The following is a 26,032-nucleotide window of genomic DNA, read 5'->3' on the forward strand; positions in this document are numbered from 1 at the left end:
TCTAGTGTTTATGAGATGCATAGATTGAAATTATGCAGTCTTGGTCTAAACGTGCTTAACTGTTGTGGTATCTTTCACATGAATGGAATTTAAAATATAAATGGTGCACTTTTTATTAAGATAACATGTAAACTGATGAATCATTTGTCTATACTGACCAAAAGCGATAGGTATTTTAATCGGAAATTTGACTAATCTTACTCAATCCAAATCGGCAATCCAAAATCAGTTAATGTATTCATGTTTATATATCTCTTGTATGAGGGGTACGGATACTATCTGGCTGTTCAAACCAAATCACATGGAGTGAACGCTGAATTCACAACGTAATATTTAGAAGTAGAGTGGCTTCCTCACTAATCCACAGCTTTAATAATAAGAGACTAACAACACGATCATGAGTGATTAAAATAGATAGGGTGTATTCATGAATCATCATTAATAAAGTGAATCTTATTACCTGGGTATATTGACTTTTGTGAAGACAGTGTTGATTTTCCAGATCCTTTCATACAAGTTATGTTTCTTTCGTCCTTTTCCTCTTCCTGCATCAACTGTAATCGATACGCACCGCAAAGCATGTCAATCAATTCATGCACTGAATCCTGAATAACTTGACTTTTGATTTGCAAGATATCCCCAGCTTTACTACACAGATAATTGGTATGTTCTAAGAAATAATCTATGGTCCACGGTTCTGAATCACTTAGTTCGCATAAGGTTATATTAGATATTTCGTTTAAAATCTAAAAATTTAAAACAAATAAGTGTCCGGGAACCAGATATAAATCACAATGTTAATTTTTAAAAAATTCCACCTCCATCTTATATTCACTTTTCCCTGTACTGAGTAAATTGAGTTCCTCTGAGAGTAGGTTTGTAAATCAAGAATGAATTTCAACTATGAATAACTAAAATATCGGTTTGTAAGGAGTGAAATGTTTTGTTAGGTAAAAACCAGAATGTACCGATTCTCTGTTGTAAACGAATAATTCGACACAATGGGTTAAAGTAGCAAATGTGAAACTGTTAGTACTTAAATTCCCAGTAAATCGACAATCCAAACAATACATTGAGGAATGTTAATTATTTTGATTTACTCCACTACAGTATCACAGTATATTTGTGGTTAGCTGACCGTTAAACGGTGACAAACTATACCAGTTTCAAATGATTTAGTTCTTCCTTTGTAGCTAAATAACAGCAACCAGAATTTAAGGGTTCGCGCGCGAAAGAAGGTCTTGACTTCGAGTCTCGCGAGAGGAGTCGTGGGTGCGCACTGCCAAGAAGTCCCGTATCAGGACGAAACAGCCATCTAGTGCTTACAAGCTTTTGATGTGGTCTAAAATTGATCTGTTGATGATCTCAATAAAAACGTAACAATCTCCACAACTCTATACTCAAAAATTATTTGTTTACTGATCTTCATTTTATGTTTGCTGTAACATGTTTGATCCATATAATTTAAGTAAGAAAGATTAGTCCAGCAAAGAGTTCTCTTTTCGGCGAATTCATTTTCAAAGCTGTACAATCGCAAATATATATACTTATTTTTACAGGATGATAATAATACTGATAATAAATTTCTGTTATATATGGTGACAGTAAGGTTAAATAAACAAAGGTATTAAAAAAATTTAAAACAAGGAAAGTTTAATAATCGTTTGACTGTTAATGGCTTAAGTATTCATCAAAAGATAGATAGGGAAATTATCATTGGGAAAGGGTGGTTCAGCATGATAAGATAAATTGTTGAATTTAAATAAAGCCAGAACAAATATAGATGCAGAATAATATGAATTCATTATGTTTCGTGGTTTCTCATCCAAATATGTAATAGAATTTTACATTGAAGTGAGAAGTAGTATAAAACAATTGATATAAGTGAATGTGAAGAATTGGAATGACAAAGGTTATCAATAATAACTATATATATAATGTGCAAGAACAGATCAGAGGTTATTTGGTGTTAGAATCTAATACATATTTGGTTGTAAGCAGCTGATGAGAAATCACAAAATATAATGAATTCATATTATTTTGCATCTATATTTGTTATGGATTTATTTAAATTCATAAAGGGAACTAATTGCATAAAAAGTTGAAATTGAAATGAAATGTAATCAGGAGGATCGCTGAAACAGAAATAAATCAGTTGGATGTTCTTTAAAAAGAGCATTCTTCGCAGCAACGCTGCGAATAGTATTCTCCAGCTAATCATTTTTCACTAGTAGTCTTTAAGATAAATTATTGCGTATGACCAACTCAATGTGCATTTACCAATTTACCTGCTCGTGTGAAGCTAGATATATAGTCGTTCGATGAATACGTTATCCAAAAGAATTCAAGAACATTATCCAACGTGGCTAAGAATAGGAGGAAACGGCTCAACAAAAAGCTCATTAATTGAACATCTTGTGAACACAGGCTACTCAACCAAAGCAGACTCTGCATTCAAAGTCATATACAGGGCAAGTAGAAGTCTTCCAAAGACAATTAGATTACATCCTCTTAACAGTGTCGAAGCAATAGCTATACATCTGGGAAAACCAAAATTGTATGTGCAAAAGAGACTGGTACAACCTCTTCTTCTGCCATCGTTTTAATGTTTCATAATTCTCTTTCTTCTTCATACTTTTCTTCCTCTACAAACATCTGCTTCCCCTTCCATCTTCTCCATAGACCTTCTGCTCCCAACTGGTTTATTTCTGTTTCTATAATCCTCCTAATTACATTTCATTTCAATTTCAACATTTTATCTTATCATGCTAAACCATCCGTCTTAATTATAACTTCCCTATCTGTCTTCATGATGAATGTTTAAGCCCTTAACAATAAAACTATTATTAGTTTCCTTGACTAAAGAAATAATTTTTTTATTGCCTTTGTTTATTCGAACTCACTGTTATCATGTTTGACAAAATCTTATTAACACTATTATTGTAATTATTATCATCCTGAAAAATAAGTATATACATATATATACGTTTGCGATTGTACAGCTTTGAAAATGAATTCACCAAAAAGAGGACTCTTCGCTGAACTAATCTTTCACACAATTTACAGAATTATCTGATTTCATCGAAAAATACTAATTAGACGATATATAGTCAATGAAATTTTGTTCTTTCACCTCAGAACCACGCATACATACAACCGTTATCTTAACACACTTTTCTTTACACACTAGATGTCTTATACGCACTGCAACAAATCCTTACTTTCAACCTAGTTAATATGATTGGATGACCTGTTTAGTATACAGTTAACCGGAGAACCATGTACCTATTTATATTCGATAATTTGATTCTTGATTATATTTCCTTGAAAAAGCTTGGACTGAATTGTTGAGCGAAACATTTGATTTACTTAAAACTCAATCGCTGGGATTTTTACGAATATAATTTTCTTCTATAATGTTTTACATTAGGTTGGCACCCAAATACTAGTGAAACTATTCGTTCAAATTTAGACGAAAGATTTTATAAATTCTCCTATCATTTATAGTCGCGGTTTTGAATAAGTTCAAGTCGCGCTTTCTATTCAACATGTGTGTTAGAATGGGTCTTTATTTACTTTGCAGAATTTAACCAACACCAATTACATAGCTATACAGTTCCAAGAAAATACTTTAATACACGACATTTTTCAATGATACTGAAGCAATGTCAGTGAGTCTACATCATCACTAGTTACATGTTGGAAACACTCATCAATCATTCTGTTTCTCAGCTTACTTGTTCTATTCGGTATTTTTTCAGATCATTTGCACGTTCACTGAGTAACTTCAACTGATTTATATAACTGGTTACATCACCAATGAAATGGTTGATTCCAAGACTTGTCCAGTTCAATAAAGATAAACCAGGTTTTAATAAATTTTGCAAATGTGCGAACTGTGCTCGCATTAATTTGATAAACATTGGATCTAGATTAACTTCTATTTCATTTATACTGGTCAACATTGACTAAATAGTTAACAAAATGAAGGCAAAACGACTGTTTAAGTATTTTAGGTTGGAAAAAAATTAGAAGAAAATTTAAAGACATCAATTCGTTGATGATCCTGATTGATGGAAAAACCACTCAAAATCGATAATTAATAGGTTTGCTAAACAGTACTAATGGTTGAAAGAAGTTGAAATAATAATAACTCCATGTTAAAAATATTAAAAACTGAATAAAGGCAATTTGAGATATATGATTGTATCTAAACAAAATGTTCATGTAGCAGAGATATGTATTTATTCCACTATTTTAAAGAGTAGTATTACTTGGTAACAAAACTAAAACACCGATTTGTACTAAACTAATAATATTAGGCAACTATAAATAAAATGTTAGTGACATTGGACAAAGTAAAACCAGTAAATTATACCTCTTGTCAGTTACAGGATTAAGACTTCAAATTAAAAGGTCCTAGGGAAATTATTGTCTAAGAAATATCCAAAAGATTCCACTCATACTGGGTCACCTAAATTTTTTATCATGTATTTCTTCTTTTCTATCATAATTTGCATATGGGTTGCAATTCATCAAAGGCCAACATGAACTTTTTACAATAAAGACAAAGAAGCTAGATACCTGTCTTCCTAGTTAAACTTTCATTACCAGAAAGCTTGTTTACAATATATGGTAATAACATAATGGAATAACGACAAGTATAATTAATATTAAAAACTAAAAATGAAAACTAATAAAAATCGTTATCAACTATTTCAAATTATTAAAGCCTTATCTTTGGTTTAAAACATATCATTAAAATTGTTTACAACTTCCGAAATTAATCTCACCTTAGTAAGCAACATGCTGGGTGAACGATACAAGTTCGAATCTGTGAGTACGAGATTTACTAAGGTGATTGATGAATACCTATTACTATAGACATTGATATTATCTTTTTATCAAACTACCACTAACACTGAAAAGTCAAATTGAAAGTAACAGATTTCGTATAAGGCAAGGTATTCCATATGTTTTTGATTTAACTGAGCTTCAGTCAGTGTTTAGTGGTTGTACATCATGATTTACGCAGTTAGTATTTGTGGAAAGCGCAAGCGACGGAAATAACTATAAACTGAAGAAAGATGTACATTTATTTACCATCCCGATAAACTGTGAGAAAAACCTCAACAGAATGTACTTACATAAGGACGGAAACTAAAGTTTTCAGAAAATGTGAACTTAGGATCTCTGTACCAAGTTTTGTTTTTGTTAAATTATTCATACTTAGGATAGACCATTAGCCCACATTACCCGTTTGACTTAAAATAATTTAGTGTAAATCAGTGTCAAAAAACGTCTCATACATTTCTAGTTATACAAAACACTACAAAACGTTTCATGAAATAAAGTAAATTGAAGAGTAAACGTTCGAACATACTTTCAATTTATTATAATGTAATTTTAATTGGGTTTCTTTTTGACTTAATTCCACAGCAATTTCAGGTATATCTAATCCCCATTTCGATAATAATTCTATTTCTCGATAGACAACTAAAATTTCTGGGTCAAGTGCAACAATAATACGATTAGTCCCTTCATCTTGATAAAGTAAAGGATCACGTAAACCAACTTTTGCAAAGGATATCTATATGGGGAAAAATGTTTATTATTTTATGCATAATATACAATCTAATGCAAGAGGAAGTTCGAAACAACAGAAATTGATTACAAGTGGAAAAAATGGGCAATCCTGGAAAGCGTTCATAAACACAATATCTGACTAAAAACTTATGATAATGATTGGATTTTATATCTCTGTTTATATTCTGTGGAATTAAAAAACCAATGGTAACAGGTTTAGGCAAAGAGTTCTAAGTAAACTAATTACGTTACGCCAAATGTCGAAGCTAACTTTCATCAATCTACGTGAACATATCAAAGTATTTATACACTGGGAATTTGAGTACTCATACATTTACGCTAAATGAGGAATAGAATTGAACAGCAGAATGCAATTAGTAGGTTAATTTAAAAAGCTCGTTCAGACTTATTTGTCTGCTTAAATATCTAGAACATAATAATAATTATTTTGTGGTGTATACTACTCATGTCAACAGATATAAGTACTATGTAACACCAATCGGAAGTGGATAACCTAGCAGCAAAAGCCTATGAAGTTTGACTTGAAGAAAACGGAGACTAAACTAGAAATAAATTGTGAATTGGAAGAGAATGTGAAAGAGAAATGATGGAAATTTGCAAATGAAGTATTTCATATATGGTTCTCATATTTTATGATTTTCTGTAATTTGTATTGAAATTCATTGGTTGTTCTCACCTGATGGGAAAGTACATAAAGGAGGTAAAAATAATTAGAAACAATATTACGGATATTGTATTTTATTGCCAATTTTTAGAAAGCTTCAATTTGTAACTTAGGTGATTTAGGTTGATTGATAGTTGTTGGTTGAATCTACTCTTATTTTAACAAGTACAAAAAACAAAGAATTTAAGCTAGTTAATTAGTATCCCTCATTTTAGGTGTGACCTGATAACTTAAAGTTAAAAGTAATGCTACAGCAGCAGGATATTTAGTCGAATATAACTAAATAAAATGTTTTCAAAACGGATGGCAGGCCGATAAGGTATTTAGTTTGATAAGGTGTAATAGTGCCCATATTGAATATTTAAAATATCACTATTTATCTATTTTCATTAAAGTTATGACCCGAAATTATATATATGAATTGGTAAGTTGATAAAACTTGGTGTGGTGCTCAAGTACTTAATGTTGACTGGAAAGGACTCACGAATGATTGTTGAGCTAATCAAACACTACTCCAGCATTATTACTCGTTTACTGAACCTTCTTCAGTTTTGATGAATCCGTGTCATACAGCTAGAAAGGTTTTGTTTTTAACTACCACACTGAGTAGATGTGTAATTCTTTTTTAAATACTGCATACTGATAAACTCTAACAAGTGATACCAGTCAATCTGCTTCAAACAGATTACTCAAACTAGTTATAATAGAAATATAACGCCGCCTGTAGTCTTTCCTCGCCCGGATAAAGGAGGGTTGGGTATGAAGTCAACAACTTCATCCCATGGGAAAATCCTTGATAATAATCCTGTTAACCAGGAAAAATCATTTAAGTGTTGTTTTTGGATTTGAAGGGTTTTCATACTGAACTCAAGATAGGTTTCAGCATCAGGTAAAAGTCATACAAGATCTACTCTAAATAGAGGAAACTGGGAAAGAGACAAAGAAGCATTAGCTTAAGTATGTTTGCAATTGCTATGTCCCAACAACCACCAGCATAAAGAACGTATTTCCACCGACACTCTAGGTGAGACTTAAGAAAAGAAGAACAAGGATAAATTAATCAACAACCGCCGAGTAAGAGCAGAGAAAGCCAAGGCACAGACCGAATACACAGAAGCAAACAAACCAGTGAAGAAGAGCATTAGAGCTGATAAGTGGAAAATGCTGCAGGAGAAGGGTAAATGGCACAACTTTAGAATACAACGAAGAAGCTAGCCGGATGGTATGGTAAACCAGAGTGACCAGTCAAGAACAAAAAAAGAAAACTAGTCACTGAGGTTTAAGAACAGTAGAACAAGTAGGTAGAACAATTTTGAAGAGCTTTTTAATAAACCAGATCCACTGAACCCACCGGCCATCGAAGCAGTACACACAGACCTCCTAAAAGATGTTACCACACCAACAATCGAAGAAATCAGCAAGTTCGTTAGACAAATCAAGGGTGGCGAATCAGCAGGATAACATAGCCTACCAGACAAAGCACTGAAGTTAGATACAGAGACAGCTGCAAACATGTTACACGTTCTATTTGGGAAGATTTAGGAGCAGCCTCCAGAAATGCGAGCCATAACAGTCACAAAGGTAAAAGGAAGATTTTGCAGTACAGTACAGTGAGCAACAAACAAATCACACTCGATGATGAAGCTCCAAAAGAGTTGGAAGGCTTTACATACGTAGGTAGCATTGTTGAGAAAAAAGGAAGATCCGATGCAAATGTGAAGGCACTGATTCGGAAAGCTAGGAGAGAATCTCTGCAACTGAAGAGTACCTGGAACTCAAAAGGAATGTCAGACAACAGCAAAATAAGAGTGTCTAACATCAACGTATAGACGGGTATATTTTACGGTGCTGAAAATTTGACAACTACCACAACTATTATCAAAAAGGTGCAGGTGTTTATAAACAACTGTCTACGCACAATACTTCAGATCCATAAGGCAGCGAGCACCAGCAATAATAGAACATGGTAAAGAATAAACCAGTTTCCAGCTGTGGAGGAAATCAGAAAAAGACTATGGAGGTGAATATGACCCATATCACGGAAATCATCAGACTGAATCACAAGGCAAACCCTAACTTGAAATGTCTAAGGTAAGAGAAGAAGAGGTATACCAAAGAATACGTGGTGAAGATAATTAGAGACAGGTATCAACAGGATGAATAGTACTTTGGAACAACTAGGAAAGAATGCCTAGGACAGAGTTGGTTGGAAATGTTCGGTCAACGGCCTATCGACCATAAGAGAGAGCACGGTTAAGTGAGTAATATAGAAGAAAGATAAGTAATCACTGATATCTTTACAAACTAAACTGTTACAATTTAGTGTTATGTCCCGGTAAGAATAATGAGTGATAATTTTTCGCTGCTCTCTGACTGGCGGTATCGTTACGTTTTACATTAACATGGCACACAGGCCCGAAGTTATAACATTTAGTTTGTACCAGATGGAACATAGAATGAGCGTATCATACTAGATTTCTTTGTACTTGAATTTTTGTATTAGAAAGTTTCAGAAACAACTTCGGGGGGGGGGGAAAGTGACTGACTAAAATATGTGTTAAACCAGTGTCGGACATAAGATAACGACAGAAAACGGAAAGGGTTAACTTAGAAAAGAAAGTATCGGTAAAATGTGTAGTTAAAAACTAAAACCAGTTTATGTTAGTTATCTGAAACAATATTTAATCAAATTCTAATATCATTTATCCCTTTCACAATAATCTCAGTTAGTAGAACGGATATCAGGATCTCTAAATCTTCAAAAAAATGAGTGATTTGGTGACCAGCAGTACTTCAGTTTTAAGGTTACAAATTTTGTGAGTGATTTGTAAATTAACGTACAGTTCTGAGAAAAACCGAGTTCAATATTCAGATACACAAAATATTAATTGGAATAACAACTTCTTCAACAGGCTTGCAGCTCTAAATTCCTATTTATTGTATAATGATACACTAAATGTTAGAGTTGAATTCATACATGTTACAAATTGGAATTGGCCATTCTCAGATCAGTTACCGCTAATATTATAGATTATTTTATGTTTGCTAGAACTTATCCTCTCGAGATACATAACATTTCCCGTACTTTATGCATCATTTTTCTTAAAATTACCAATGACGTACTTCGTTAGCATTTTGTAGTTTTATGAATCAATCAGTATGAAATTTACTATTTTCAATTTATAAGATGACTTAATTATTTTGTCCGTCGCAGAAAATTAATAATTTTGGATTCAGAATTGTAGAGCCTGATGAGAAACAATTGTTTGCTTTCATGTTCCTTGGAGATTTTTAAAATCCAATATTAAGATGTCTAACACAAAACTGTGAAATCAATACATTAAGATACAGATTGAAAGTATGTGCTAAAAAACCTGTTTTTCTATGCGATAACAATCGTTAAACTTGAAACTTCGACTGAATAGTGATCGCGTACAAACCAAAGTTTATTGGAGTCTAAGTTACTTATCGATTAAAATGTCTCATTAAAGTACCTATCGACTGTATTTCATGTCATGTGTGCAAAACACTAGAAATTATAACACAGTATACATCAAGATTAAATTTAATTAACTGCATATGTTTAAACGATTTTTGAAATGTTTAAATTGCATACAATTTTCATACTGCAACTTAACCCAGTCAATCGTGATTTTGCAGGAAATAATTCGGGAAACAGAGATCAGAGTGATCGTAGAATCTACTTTTTTATTCATAATCATCAGAGATTTACTGTAAAGAAATCTAGTTGATTGATTAATCGTTCAAGACCTCTATGGTAGTTAAAGTCTTTAAACTACTTTTTGGCAAATAACTGGATCGTAAATCGTTTGCTTGTGATGTAAGTTTAAATTTTGAAATAAGATATGGATTCAGCCGAGTTCAACTAAAAGATGCTTACAATTACGAAACTTGGTTCAAAGGGTGTTTATAAACTGGATTCAGGTTCTTACAGTAAACTAGCTCATCGGTAACAAGAAAATCTAATGTTAAATAAGTTCATTTAAATAACCCATTAACCTGGTTAATCCAATTACGGTAATGAACCATTTCGTAGGTGATCAAAACTTCAGCTAACTTATTATACTTTTTAGTAATTTCTTTGCCTTCCTTTGATCGCATCAATTTGATTTTATCGGTAAGCATAAGCATTGGACTTTCAATTCTTCGATATAACTCTTTTGCCCAGGAAATTTTACCTATCATTATGAAAACATTAAACAACAGAAAAAGAATGATGATTTATGGTTCATTTGAGGTTTTTTGATGTAGTGCAAAGAATTAATTATCATGAGACACAAAAATCTAACAATTTGAACCTGTAAGAAGTTTTGGTTCATAGAATTTAACCTTAATTGTCATTCTTTATGAAACGTAGAGGGCATTGATTAGCTCTAAAACACCCTAGTACACTACAAACTACAAAATGAAAAGATATCAACTAAAACATGAATGAAAAAAGCTGATAATGGACTGAGGTTAATGCTTCTGGGATAACTCATGTTAAAAATCATATGCACATTAAAGTGACAATTATTTCAATTGGAACTTGTTAGCCAGTTCAACGCCTGAGATTTTGTCTGTTCAAGTTGTGTAACGCATTCAAAACAATCATCACCCCATCTTGTGGTTAGATTCAAATGCTTGTTTAATGTTTATCAATTATCGTTCGCTTGCATACTTACGTGCTCATACTAGCAGACTAGATTACCATAGGTGAAATTATGAAACCTATTTTCAACAAACAATCAACATAAAGATAAGATGAAACATGACATCAATATATCAAGCTAGAAGCAGAGCTTACAGTGGTGCCTTTACAACGTCAATAAACACTTATCCGCCATTATAGCACTTCTAGTAATTATAAATTCTACAACTTGTAGCACCAGTAAATTTGGAATACCTGGTTCCTAAAACTACGGAGTATTCTGTAAACTTAAACAAGTTTCAATAAAAATTATTTTTCAGTTTTCTAGGTTTTAAGACACATTTTACAACCCAGAAGACGTCAATCGTGAAAAATCTCAGTATGAGAAGGATTTCAACAACATTTATGGTTATTGAATGTCGTTGAGGCTGTCAATGATAAGACCATAAATTTCGAAAGTAGAACATAAACATTCCTCCGTTGAGGAATAGAAATTTTAAACTTTTTTGGGGAAAAGCGTGATAAATTGCGCCAATTAAGTTGAAATTCAAGATAAATCCTAGTATTTGGTGTCAGATTTAGGTCTATAGGAAGTAGAACCTACGTGCTCCTAAAACGAGCGAACTAACATTCCCGTATCCTTTTAAATCACTTTTTCATTCTAGTAAAAAATGATGCCCATAATAATAATAATAACATCATGCGCACTGGAAAAAATAATGACTTTCTAAACTCAGTAGCTCATTGGATAACGTGTTATGCGAATAAAGTAGATCGTACTTGGTTCGAGTCATAGTGTGAATATCAACATTGGGATGCCTGCACATGCTGGTGACGACTTCTGAATAGGACAAAAACACACATCATGGATACCATTACTAGTCACCATCCATCTGTTGTAAATAATGAAGATACGCATTTTAAAGAGGATCTTCTTTGTAAGTCAGTCAATCGAAAAGACTTTCCTTAATCTAGAACACATGAATGACATTATCTAATTGAGTAGAGATTTCGAAAAATTATTAGAAAGAATGATGACATTGTAAATTAACACTTCAAAGTAGTTTATCCTTTTTATAGCTTTGAATAATACATCAGGATCGGATCTATAGTGAACTCAAATTTGATACTTGAAGATGAACTAGCTGAATTTATATCTATCACTGTTTCTTATTCGAAATTTTTATTTGGTAGAATGAACAGAATAACCAGTAGTAATAATTATGCAACTACAAAATAAAGTTTAAGATCACAGTGTCATAGATAACAACAAACCTGCTATTGGAGGTATATCACGACCAATTGGTGGTGAAGCTTTAAATTTACTGTATTCTTTACCAACATGCTCTATAAGCTGAGAAAAACGATGCAATGATTTTATATGTGCTTCATCTACACCCAAGTTTGGTAAGTCTAATTTTTCAAACTGTCCAATAATACGTAAACTTCTTTGTAGATCATGATGCCTGTTCATTTCTGTATCGAGTAGGGATCTTAAACTAGTCTGAAGTTATAGAAGTGAAAACAAATACGGAATTAAATATATAATGGGCAAATCAATAATTCAGATGAAAATGCTGAAATTATCGTTGATATGAGCTACCAGTATTGATACGCAGTAATTCTAGCAATATAAGCAATTGTAAAACCTTGACAACTACACAACTGGCCTAAAACTATACACATTGTGTCAGTCAGCCAGTAACAACGTAGAACTTCTTACATGAGTACATCAGTTCGAGTTGCCATACCATAAACATTGTGTAAGTCCTAATGATAGTATCTACCTATCTTAAACTCTTTCTAGGTTAAATGAAAGCGGAACAGATGGTTTATTGACGTAAAACTAACGCTCTCAACGTGCTGTTCAAAGCTCTTTTAAGGCATAAAATAAACATGAGTTCTCTCACTTCTTGTGTGTGTCATAGAGATTCACAATCAAACGAATTTCTATTAGGCCATACTGAATCTAGTTTACTGTTAAATATATATTACGGAACAAGAGATTTCAAAAAGCCAAGTTAAATAAACAGTATTTAATTTGATCACATTTCTCATTCAGAACACTTGCACTATCCTCTTTCACCTTGTCTTCGGTATCTCCATAATTTCGTTGTACTGTTCTGTGCAAAGCATCTCATTATCCGTATTGTGAAACGTTTACTTTTGATATATAGAAAACATAAAATCGATTAACTTACATAGAAATGATCAAACAAGACAGCTGTACAGGAATGAAGATTTTAATCATGAAAGATATATGTTCCCTTAAGCAGCATATACTAATGCTGGTTGATGTGCTTTAAAAAGATTTCAAACGATTTCCAGTAGAACAGTTGTACTGCGAACTTGCTTTGAATTGTTTAATTACATTCTCCCTTGCGTAGTTGACATATTGTATCTCTTGCCTCAGTGAATTTGACTAGTTCTATTTGGTTTTATCCATGATAAATCCTACTTTATTGGTGAGCATTTGGTCGATTGATAGACCATAGATTTCGTATTCATTGGTAGTAATCAACAAAGTGGATCTAGTACTGTAAAGAAGCTGATACCTCCTAAGAAATTCTATCACATACAGTTCGGCAATCAACATTGTTACCAGTGAACTAGGCTGAACGCACCCTAATAGGATATAACCATATAAATGCCAAAAACAAACCACTTTCGAAGTATGAAAAGTAAGCTAGCTTTGTGAGATTCGGTACCACACTTTAGGTCGGCTTGTTTTTCAAGCACTACATGACAGATCACATGTGGCTTACTAATGAAAGTAACCAAGTTATTATTTATCGATTAACGCGTGTTTCTCTAAACCAGATAAGTAAATGTTGGTACATTTTGAAATATACAGATAAAAATGATTTGGTAAACTAACCCGTATATCACTCATTTTCTTTTTAAACTCCATGATACAGTCATCGACTTCGGTTTTTCGTTGGTCCAAAAAGTCAAATTCACTATTTCGTAGTTTATTTACAGCGAAATTGTACATCTCAATAAGTGGATCTAATTTTTCAATTTTTGACACTAGTAAACAAGAATACGATGAGATCATTTGGAATATGTCATTAATTTCACCCAATCTTTGACAGAATAAATCATATTTACCAAATATATGTATTTCAGATAAATCAAATTGTTTTGAATTCGGTTTAGCAGCTAATTCTGTTTTGATTCGTTGAAATGAATTCTTATAAACTTGATGTAAATTACAGCAATCTATAATCTTTTTCAAAATGATTTCTGTTTCCTCTGTCCAAATTGTACTTTGATAATTATTAGTAACATATGCTTTACATGCAAATATCATTTGATTAGTGACCTTGACAAATAGTGAAGTGATTTTTTCTTGTGTATTATAAAATGTAGATATCTCATAAACTAGACGAATCATTGTCACAAGTTTCGGTATACTGTCCAACATTCCGACCTACAACAAAAGGGAATCAACCAGGTATTTTTGCTTTATTTTTACACTTTAAAATTAAGATTTAGTGTCATCAGTCAGTCATCATCTACATCAAGTTTGACACTGATGATGTAAGCGAAATGGCAGTTCCAATTCATCATCATATGATCTTTCATTTCTGATTTAATTAACTTACAAAGAAATGTTATATAGAGCTAACGTCATTAAAGAGGTTCCATAAACGTTGAAGTAACTCCTCATCCATATCAACTGATAGGAGATTTATAGTAGTGACTGTTAGATTTTTGTATTAATAGTAATATTTTCTCTCAAGTTTCAGAATCTAAAAGTTTCGTTTCGAAATGAATTATTACAATTTTTTATATTTCTTACCAAGATCCCATATCTTACTGTGCAATCTACTGTAATTTTTTAATACATTAAAAATGCTACTTCAGACTGGATCGGCAAAAATGGATATTTTGGGATATATCGAATTAATTTTCATTTTGATACATTTTCTTCATTCAGTGTCGTTTTATATTCAAATACAATTTTCAACATCCATTAATTTCTTCTCAAGAAAGTAAAATATTTATACTCTTGAAAAAAAGACACAAAAAGACACACATATGAATTCATATAAGTATCAAAGAACATTTTCCTGAACAGTGATTTAAGCCAAACAGAATATAGGTTACCAACAGATATTTACAGTAGTACAAAACTTTCTGACCATGAATACATATTCAACATGATTATAAAAATATAAGTGAGATGAACTTGGAGGTTAAATCTTAAATAGATAAATAACTGTAACATTTCATTACTGAATAGTTTGATATTAACTTTTAAATAAAATTGATTGGATCGTTAATGTACAGTTTATATCATAATCATGTACGGTTATTATCAATTTGTGATTGATTATATGTGTATATTTGTTTAACTATGAATATAATACTAATACTGTTATTATTTGAAACGAAAGCTTACTGGATCACATCTGTACAATGGTTCACAATATTCTTCTAGTGTACTTAAAAATTTTAGGTTATTTTTAGCTTCATTTGTGTAATCCATTACTTGGGATTCTAGTTTAAGCCATCTCTGAAAAATAAATTAATGGAATCTTCAATAAAATATCAGTAGTCGATTAAATATGGTTTTAATCGGGGAAAGACAAAAAAAGTGAGTAATATTTTGGTGGTAGTCAATTTAGTGAATCTAGTGAAACCGTCTTTTGAACAATCACTGAATAGAAATAAGAAAATTGTATGCAGTGCAAATGTTGTTTCTGATATGAAGTCATTGGATATTACAAACTTTATGGAAAATAATATTTCTAGGTCATGTTGATGAGTACAAGTGTGTTTTTATGAAGTAAGACGAAAGGTGTACATGAAATTATCTCCCGATTCATCCCGTTAGAATTATCCTAAGTGGTTAATATACTATCAGAAAAGAATCTTAAGATGTTCAATCTGAAGACACTTGTTGGATAACAAGATTTTGGTAAATCAAACTGCTTATACTTTTGGTACAAAACGTCGGTATGTAATACAAATTTTTACTTAATAGTAGTTCGAAATATATGTAGTGAGGATTTTTCAGAGGTTTTATTCTTATGGTATTCGTAAAGACGCTGATATGAAGTGTACTAAGTTATTTCCAGTTGTTCATAAAATTTTATTTGTCATCACTCTCCTGATATGCAGTGTTTCATCAATCTCATAAACTTAATAGTTTACACTTAATGAAAGATTGGATTCATTAAATCTACCGACCTTGACTTATCTGTACAAACGAACCTGGTCATTTTCAATTGGGGGATCATTTGAATCCAAACAGCGAAAACTAGTAAACAATTATAGGCTTACACAAAGAATAAGTATCAGAACCGATTCAGCGTAAATCTACAACAAAAGGAGTCAATTTAAGTCCTACAGTGAGTTGTAAATGAAAATTGCAACATACATCACAGCAAAACATTCATTTATGCTGGAATTTATTGTTGTTATTTATTCAGCTTAAAATTACTAGATCTGAATGAAGTTTAATTATTTCTTTTGAAGTAATAATTATCCAGGTGATGCAATGGTTCTTAAACAGATTAGTAAACCGTATAATTAATTATTTCGTAATCGTAGACAATGTTTGAAATTTGTTCTTAATTAAATTTCAGTGGCTAAGTTATGTGTGATGGAATGCTTAGAGAAATTTTAACACTTTATACACCATCAAAAGTTGTAAAGCAGTGAATTAGATTAAACTCTCCAACTTTGTTGAGATAAGATATATCTTATTGAACCCGAACTGTTTGAATAAATTTATCGTTCTGAAAAACAGAATACACTCAAAAAATAAAAGTTTCACAGAAAAACCTTTTGGGAGCAATAATGAACAGTAAATAAACAGCAAAAATTACGAAAGCTAAGTGATAATCTTTTGCTTCGTTTGTTAGAAATTATAAAATTTAAAAAGTCAAAAATTATGTAGTATCTAACTTTGACTAATGGACAATTGAAGGTTGAAAGTATGCCAAATACAATTTTACAGTTATGTTTATTCATTTCTTCGAAGATTGTATTGAATGTGATCATTCGTCTTCGCCAATATTCTAACTCTACTCGGGGGCCGGTGTTATCAGCTTCTTTTCTGATTTGATCAGCAATAACCATTACCTTATGTGAATAATAAAATGAACGGGAATATTACATAAATGTACATTTTGTAAACATATTGACAAAATATTCGAGTGATATGTTGTCACTGTTTCCAATGCGAACAGACAAACGATGATGATCTACTAGAAATGTAACCCCAACTTGAATAATAAGTGAATTACATTCATCTTATATTTATTTCGGTCTACTATGTTTGAATAAATCGGTAAATCTAAGTTGTAAGTCGAGAGAGCTCTGCTATCTAAAGTAAAGTGCAAGTTATCGCCCGTTTTTTAATAACATACATTTACATAATTTGTTGAAATAGCATGTTGACAATAAATTCACAATATTCAATTGATTAAAGTTACACACCAACGATGTCGGGTTCCGGCTCAGTGGTCTATAAATAAAGTGTTGCATTCCCACGTGCATGATCTTTGATGAGTACTGCTGAGGAGTCCCTTAGGGCTTTAAACTGTGAAAGTTCTAAAATCTCCACATGTATTCCCTACTAGTTACAGGATATTTAATAAATTAGTCTTTTTTGACAATTCCAGAAAATGAACGTAATTAAAGCCTCTGTTTAATTAGAAAATTTATGCACATACTTAATCAAGAGTAATTAGAAATAACTTGTCTTACATATAAGACTGATTAGAGTATGGAGAAGATAAGTCATTGATGTTATGGAATAATTTTCTAATATAGATCATTTCACTGTGGGCTATCTTTCATAGCCGGATATCAAATCTTGTTACTGGTATTTATTTAATCGGCAAAGATATTCTACTACATAAAATACACATTCTGTATTAACTATAGCTTTCAACATTAGGGTTGATAACATACATTTGTTAATCTCCAACCTGAGATTAACTGATATTATTTTGAAGCTATGAACTAGGTCTAGAGAGATCTCTTGACCGAACTAGTAGATAAATATTAGCTTTTAAACTAATTCTGTACAAAACATACCAACCAGTTAACATCAGAACTATCTATATACAACTTCTTAGAAGAAAATTACATCTCTTATTGATTCTTTTGCAGATTTCTTGAGTTGTTGATAAACTGAAACCAGAGTTTCTAGTAGATTCCTATCAATTTAATTATTATATATTCTTCTGAACCTCTTTTCATGAATTTATAACCGAACATCTTTGCTCTCTTTTTCAATGTACTTTCAAAGACGATCAAAAGTGAATTGTCAGTGGAAATTATATTGAAAACAATGATATTACTTTAAAATTTATACATAATCACGGTTCAGTTTTTTATGTGAATAGATTATTGGAAAGTATAGCAAACCAATAGTCATTTCTTGATTAAATTAACATTATCTATGCTTAAAAAATAACGTTGATTTTGTCTTTTACCGGCACTTTATGAACCATAATTAATAAATCAAACAACTTGAGGTTGCAAAGTAATACAAGAACTATATTTTAATGGTTATAATCGCTTAAGGCCAACTGTAAATACAAGCCACTTTTACAACTAAGCAGCTTCTTTTGTTATACACCCTCAATCCAGCTCTTATATTGAGTTCAAAGTCTAGAAATCCTTTGGAAAGCTTTTCATCACTCAAATAACTGCGTGCTACCTAAGAGTCGATGGCTTCACCAATAGTTTAGATCTCAAAATAAGGAATAAATAAATTTTCAATACCATCTGGTCTGTGTGTTATTCTATCATCAAGCCAACAGAAACTTGAACGTTATCCATGATATTTTACTAAAATTTAAAAAATATATCCATTACACACTTGTTCTAGTTGATTAATCCAAGTCTCAGCATAGATTTCTAGTTCCTTCAGCATGTCAGGATTGACTACAGATGATATTCTTTTAGTGTCAAGTGTTGACTGGATTTTTTCAAATGATTTATTTTGAAAAGATTTAAAGTGAAACTAAGATTGAAAAAGAAGGTAAAAAGAGAAAATTGTTCACAATATTTTTTTAAACAATGTGGAAAATGGTTAACTGTTGTAAAAAAATTTTGAAATAAATCATAAATTAGCTTTTTTATTTCACCAATTTTAAACGTACATACATCAACATCAGGCAAACGATCAAGAGTTTTGTTCGTAAAGTCAATGATGCCAAGTTCATGAAGGTAAACTTTGATATCATTTATATTCAAGAACTATTAAATTGGACATAAGTAAATTTTAAATTTCCATCACGGTATACTTACATATCTTAAATTTGTTAGTGAACAATAATACTTTGATAAGCATAACAGCAATGTAATTCATATCTTTAAAATAGTGACCTCATAACACAGAGAGCCACCTATTTACAGTACGCTTAAACATATTTATATTATCCCATGAATAGTACTCAGGTTAGTCAGTAATCAATAAACATATTGAAATAGAATCAATTTACTAATCGATCACAAAAATCATAAACAAATATAAATTAGAGGGAGACAGTCAAAAGACATTTACAGACAATGTTAGGGTAAGTAGTGACAAAAGCCAATCAAACTCAACATCGATAGAACAAGTTGTTAGTCACTTATGCAGAAATCGTCGTAGCTTTCCTTTATCTTCAATTTCGTACTGATTTAGCCTAGAAACATAGTGAAGACTTCACGATTAAGCTGCCCACTTAAAAAAACTTAATTTCAACCGATATACTTTACTTGCTTTTATCTATTGTAGATTCAAGAGTCATAACATATATTCAGTGTATGAACTTACATTTCTCAAAGCTGCTGTAAATCAGCTTCAAGTTCTTCACAATCGTACTTCTTTATTACCAAGCAAAGGATTATCAGATACTGTGAAATCATGGAACTGCTACTCTGTTATATAGATCCGACTTTAACAAGGACAGATTGTACAATATATATCATAGTGTGTCTAGCCTAGGAGATGAACCTAAATCAGAAGCCGAAAAGATGCTGGATCCCGATAAGTTAAAATTCTGTTTCTTATCTTTCATAATCGTTTATATACGAGACAGTAAACGTGAAACTCAATTAGAATGATCATTATTTAAGCAAGTTACACAATCCATATCAACTATTTACAAATGATTCTGAATGTCTTTTCCAAATACTTATGGTAACTGTCTCCTAGTTTGATGAAGAGTTTTATTTGAAATCGATATTTTGATCCCATCGGATTAAAATTACTCTATATTGGATGTGAACTATATCCTGAATCGGAAACTTACTACTTTCCCAATAAGTTAAATGAATTAGCGTGATGTCATGAAATCGTTTCATGAATTAGAGCTATTACATTTTTCTAAATGTCAATATTCATGTATATAGATAAGATACTATATATATAGTTTAAATTCCGTCTTCGTAATACAACCAAAAAAACGTTTTGATAACGTGATGAGTTACAAATAATAAGACCGAGTTTTTTTCATAAAACATTATTTTCGCTCAAGTTGATCACCGAAGATACACCTTGTCTGAATACTGAAAGGTCCTAAATTCAAGTTGAAAATCTCCAATCCACTGCCGTCAACTATTTGAAATTTAATAGAGAAATAAATCACTTTCAATTATGTTAACTGATTTTTCACTTCAGTATCATTGTGCTATTTAAAATATAATTTACTCATAAAAAATAAAATAGAAAAATATAAACTTTCTTGAACCGTTTTAAACTTGAGAAATTAGTTTGGGGCACAGTTTCACGCCTATTAAAACCTCTTCCGGGTTCTATTCCTCACCTTGTTTGTACCGTGATTTATGTGAACGCTAAAGTCATTCAGACTATTATGAAGTCGGTTAAACTCGATGTTGATGCACTTTATTGTAGTAGAATTCTCAAATAAAAACTTAAGATGGAGTACAGATGTAACTACTTAAAATTCATTGACCAATTTTAAATGACCAGATGGTTACTCGGATTTGGTTATAACTCAGAAAGTACTTAGGCGAATCAGTTAACTAGTATAAAATAAAAATGCATAAAAATTACTCTGTTTTCCAAGAATTCCGATGTTTCCTTGAGAATTTTCACAAATTTTTTTGTGTATTCAACTAAATCCAACTTTTGTACGTCTATTGGAACTGTCTTCTCCACGAATACTTTGTTCGGAATTGCTTGAAGTTGTGGTAACATTAAAGAATCGAGCAGGTTTCCAAACGCATTCAAAAAGTCTTTGGCTAAGTCTGTTGTCAGAAAATTCACTTCCTAAAAAAGCCAATGATAACGACTGGTCTATAGTAGAGAGAAGTAAAGAGTTGTATATATCAGAACTATGGACAGAAAAAATATAATTACCCTTTAAATGGCATATTTACCTAATATGAAGTTCGAGTAACGATAAAATTCAACAGTATTTAGTTATAACCAAATGTATCTCAAAGGACAGAGACAGGAAATAAATATTCGAATAAAAAAGGAAAGCCGCCAGTTATAAAATCTCTCTCGAATCCACTTAATATGTATTTCAGCCCCTTTAGTTCCGTTCTAGTTCAACATGAAATCCGCTTCATTCTGTTTGGAACTTTTGTGATGAATACTTTAAACGTACAAAAACAATATCTCGATTTAGAAGATAAAAGAAATTCCGGTATGAAATCAATTAAATACGTAGCGTAATAATATTCACAAGGATTCATCAAAATTCACACCATCTTAGTTCTATTTTGGATCAACAAACCTGATACAGATAAATCACTTTAAGGAAGATTGTCATGTATATTGTTAATTATAAACTCACGAGTTGAAACTAAACCAGAGATTTCCCTCAATTGGTCAAACATATGCAATTTACATCCTGGAGCATAAGTGCTTCGGTCTAGGTTCTCACAACTGATCAGGGTAGCAAGACGAAATTAACAAAATTAATACTGAGTTACCGTAGTATCGACGGAAATGAAAGAGCGTGATTCGGAAAGTAATGGATTCGCTAAAGAAAAGATATAGAAGAATCCTAGAACTAAGTATCTAAGGGAAGACAAAGAGTGAATGTATCTGCCCCATTGCAACCCATTGTTTACAACCATTGCTTACGATAGTTGTGAGGACTCCAAAAACGTAATCTCCACCTACGATACGGCTCATTCTGACGATCAGTAACTACATGACATGATTCCAAGTCTCAGTCTGACGACTCATAGCTTTCTTCCAACTTGTTTCAACTAAAAACGCGTCGATAAGTGGGTTTTTTGAGTATAAGCAGTCCATGTAAAAATTAGGTTAATCGATGAACATTGAGAATCTCTTGAATTAACTTATCATCTTTGCTTGGAGATATGTGTATAACCTAAGTGTTGTTTACTCTGTTACCCTGAAATGTCTGACTCAAGTGGTGGTGTTCAAGGCAGTAGCCTTCATATGATCTATGTTGTCTCTTTTAGTAAGCCTTTTAATTACAAAACGTACCACAAAACTTTCATATTTATATCACTGTAGAGAAAATGCTGGTTGCAGTTAGAATGTCAATACAATGTATGGCTAAAGTTATATCTGATATTCGGGTATTAGTTGTCATGAATATATTTTCCAGAGCTGTACCGATAACAAAATCTTAGAGCATTCGGAAAAGCCGCAAACTTGTTTAAATTCAAACTTCCATACATCTCATCACTAAATAAAAATCATTAGAATATTCAAACAGTTAAAGAGATAACAAGAACTTAGACAATAAACGCTTATAATCACTTCTGATTATTTACTGTGTAAGTATATCGAACAATACGTGTGTCCAGGATTTTTCTTCAGATCAATGACAGATGATATATGAGTTCAAGTAAAAGAAATGTTAACTGAGAAATATATCGACTGGATGGTGGATAAGGACTAAAGTGCACAAAGCAGTTTTCACCTAACTATCAAAAATGTTCGAATGAATGTTCTAGAATCAAATCCTGCAAGTAGATTGCCATAAGATTACTCACAGATTTTAAATTGTACGGAAACTCAACTTGTGAAATGTCAAGAAATGTGAAATCGTTTGATAAAACAGATTTTTTGTCTTAAACCCTCAAGTAGCTCATGGTCTATTTCCAAACCCTTGAAATTAAAGCATTTTTTGATTGCTCTTTCCACAATAGCCGATGAGTTTTAATCCAGATAAATATCGTCTGTAACCTCTACGAATTCTAAAACTTTTTAGAGAGCATGGCACGGTTCGTTCATCCTATTACTTTACAACATATAATTTTTGATCCAATAAATTCCTCAAATTTCGGCAGACGTCTCAAAACAATTAAGTTGCAAATACTAAAATCCACCTATCCCTTTGCTGTTTCTCAAGACAAACATATATTATGCATTATACATGAGTAACAAACGAGTACAAACTTTTTGATATCTTAGCAAATTTCTAAGATTGTTGTAACAGTTTTGTATCATAAAAAGTAATTTTACTGTAATTTCACATCATTCTAATACGCTAGTTACACCTTTTGCAAAAGACGTATTGATGAATATTGAGTAAATCAAGGTGACGATACATTTGGAAAAAAACAGCCTTTTTGATGTCTTTAAAGTAGTTCTAGTAGGGTTTTTATTTAGCTATTGAATAAATAGCCGAAAATAATTTCACTTCTCCAAACATTCATATGGTTTCGACAAAAATCGATTAGAGAGTCCAGCTAAAAGGTACTTTAAGTTCCAGCGTGTGAGGAAGTAGTACTTAGTTTGTGCGATTCAATGATTTACAATTCCTAAAATATCAGGAAAAACGATAAATTTGAAAGCTGAATTAAGCCATCAGAGTTCAAAATACTTTCTTTATCGTTTATTGAATGGGTTCAGACATTTGATTTTGATCGTATAAAGTTTAACCACGTTTGTTTCGTAAAAAACCCTTACTCGATTTAACTAAAATTTTGTAAATGTTTGTGGTCAACTAAATTCTACAATAAGTCCCTATTTATAATTTTCTAGTCACTAATACTTTGTAAAGGTTCAGATTTTATATTTTATGCTGTTTAGCTTAAAATCTCAGTTGATTCATTTATTGTAACCGTCCATGTCCTTGAAAGATCTTTTTCGTGTTTTAACATCTTAAGTAAATATATTTCTATGAAGTCGCAACGAAAATATTTTGAAGTATAAGACTTCATGCTTTTACATCGACCAAAATCAACAGGTTGTATTGATTATCGTTACCTTTCTTATAAATAAAAACACCCCATATTCACAGACTCGGTAGAGTAAATATGCACCCAGTAAAACAAACAACTGAATAATAATGTTACTGTCTACTCAATAATGAATCGATTACGTTTTTCTTTGAAGGTGAGCAGCAATAAGTTGTGATAGACGAACTAAGTAAGTAAAGGTTTAAATGACAACAAAAAGTAATTTTCCAAAATAATCATGACTAATCTTGGCTGAACATTTCAAAGTATGATTCAACTCGTAACTTAATTGATTTAAATGTTTCAAAAGCCACCATTTAATATACACATAAAGTGATGCTTCTTAGTTCCAAATTCTCAAATAAATTATCATTTGACAATGGATCCTCTACCGTTTGTCTTTTCTTCTGTTGCACTCTAGTAATTGCGTACAGACAGATAATTAGTGTGAATATATATTACAAATTGAAAGACATTGTTTGATGTTTGATGACCAGAAATATTCATCTATTAATCAAGGGCATTAAGGATTAATAATGTATACGTTTTCCTTCCCTAACTCAAACAAGAATCATGCTAAAGGAAAATGATAGAAGCTTGAGGAAACAGTTCTATAAACTTCAAAATTATTCCACCTGAAAAAGATGCTCAAATGTCGTCTAGAACGGAGAAAATAAAGTAAAATCTTCGTTTTTTTAATGAAAAGACTGACTTTAGACTATTAAGAATAGAGAAAAGTATAACAACATAAACAATCCTGATGATAATTTAAGCGATCTTCATGAAATAACCATGCTAAACAGGTCTGAACTTTTTACTATTTCTTACGCCTAAATATGTTGAAGGTGCTTAACATGTCTAAATGCATGATTTACAAACCCTTGTAAAATCAGTTTCATAAAGTATTTTACAAAGTAACTTGTTAAGTGAAAAAAAAATGGTTGCCACTTTCAAAAATAAAAAAATTCTTAGCAAACATAGAGATAAGCCCAATACTTTCGAAATGTTCTCAGCTGTTATTTGAGGTTCTGCATTGACTTTTGTGAAGACAGCACACGAACCGAGTGCATGTGCATCAGCCACTGTAGATACAACAACACGTGGTCTAACTGGGACCAGTGAACGCGAGAAAACACCAATCCTTTCATTAACATCTGAAGAAAGTAAAACTTATTGGACGCAACGTACCTGATTTTTCAGACTTAAGACTAATAAACAAAGCTTTCATACCTTCGGGATTGAAGAAAGATTTTATTAAATATACCTAATTGTAAGAACACCAATGAAGTTACTTGTTCACCATCCAGTATACATTCCAAAACATAGCTCTTATCAATCTTAAAGTGCAGAGAAATTTTTTCAAAGAGAAAGTGGAATCTACTGTCGACCAAAGATTTTCTGAGTTCACGATCCAAACATTTCATTTCCTAAATATATCATGTAAATACATGACCGACATAAGCTTACAGGTTTATCTTGCGTAGAATCAATAAAATTGGATGCATTGTCTCGGACTTCTTTATGTCCACGACTTTCGTGTAACATATGAATCGGAATAATATAAATCACACTATTTTGCAAATTTAAATTTGTAAACGTTTTCGTCTCTAGTTCAATTGAATTTTTGAATCATAAAAACAAACTACTTCAGTATCAAAAATCTGAAAACCAATACCTTGTTAAATATAAAGAACAAGGCTCGAATTGCCTGACAGGTCATTCAAACTTAGCAAGGGAAACAGTGATCCATACAGTAAATACAATGAAATACCACATATCGTCAATGTTATGAGGTGTTGAAAATGTAGTAACATCTATGTTCATTTTCATGTTACAAATGTAAACACTTCTCTGTTTTTTCGATCCAACACCGTCTTTGAAAACACTCTTGTGAATACTTTTATGCTTAAAGAGTCTTTTGTTAACATCAATCGTCTTATTTGTATTATCATTTATAATCA

At 31.7% G+C, this 26,032-nt stretch overlaps 1 protein-coding gene across 1 annotated transcript in view; it reads right to left on the minus strand.

Moving 5' to 3' along the window:
* Positions 1-25,616, minus strand: part of DNAH5 (Dynein heavy chain 5, axonemal) — a gene marked incomplete at both ends in the record, with an annotated part of 92,277 nt that extends 66,661 nt beyond the window's left edge. Inside the window, 14 exons of the mRNA XM_051218743.1 lie at positions 461-746; positions 3,738-3,968; positions 5,384-5,590; positions 10,292-10,470; positions 12,198-12,426; positions 13,801-14,355; positions 15,331-15,444; positions 16,842-17,018; positions 18,769-18,912; positions 20,953-21,168; positions 25,068-25,225; positions 25,260-25,272; positions 25,364-25,498; positions 25,539-25,616. Coding sequence (XP_051071353.1) covers positions 461-746; positions 3,738-3,968; positions 5,384-5,590; positions 10,292-10,470; positions 12,198-12,426; positions 13,801-14,355; positions 15,331-15,444; positions 16,842-17,018; positions 18,769-18,912; positions 20,953-21,168; positions 25,068-25,225; positions 25,260-25,272; positions 25,364-25,498; positions 25,539-25,616 — 2,722 coding nt within the window. The remainder of the gene's footprint in view (positions 1-460; positions 747-3,737; positions 3,969-5,383; positions 5,591-10,291; positions 10,471-12,197; positions 12,427-13,800; positions 14,356-15,330; positions 15,445-16,841; positions 17,019-18,768; positions 18,913-20,952; positions 21,169-25,067; positions 25,226-25,259; positions 25,273-25,363; positions 25,499-25,538) is intronic.
* Between the last annotated feature and the right edge of the window lie 416 nt (positions 25,617-26,032).

The sequence above is a fragment of the Schistosoma haematobium genome, chromosome ZW, assembly GCF_000699445.3.
Source record: "Schistosoma haematobium chromosome ZW, whole genome shotgun sequence".
Taxonomy (NCBI): Eukaryota; Metazoa; Platyhelminthes; class Trematoda; order Strigeidida; family Schistosomatidae; genus Schistosoma; species Schistosoma haematobium.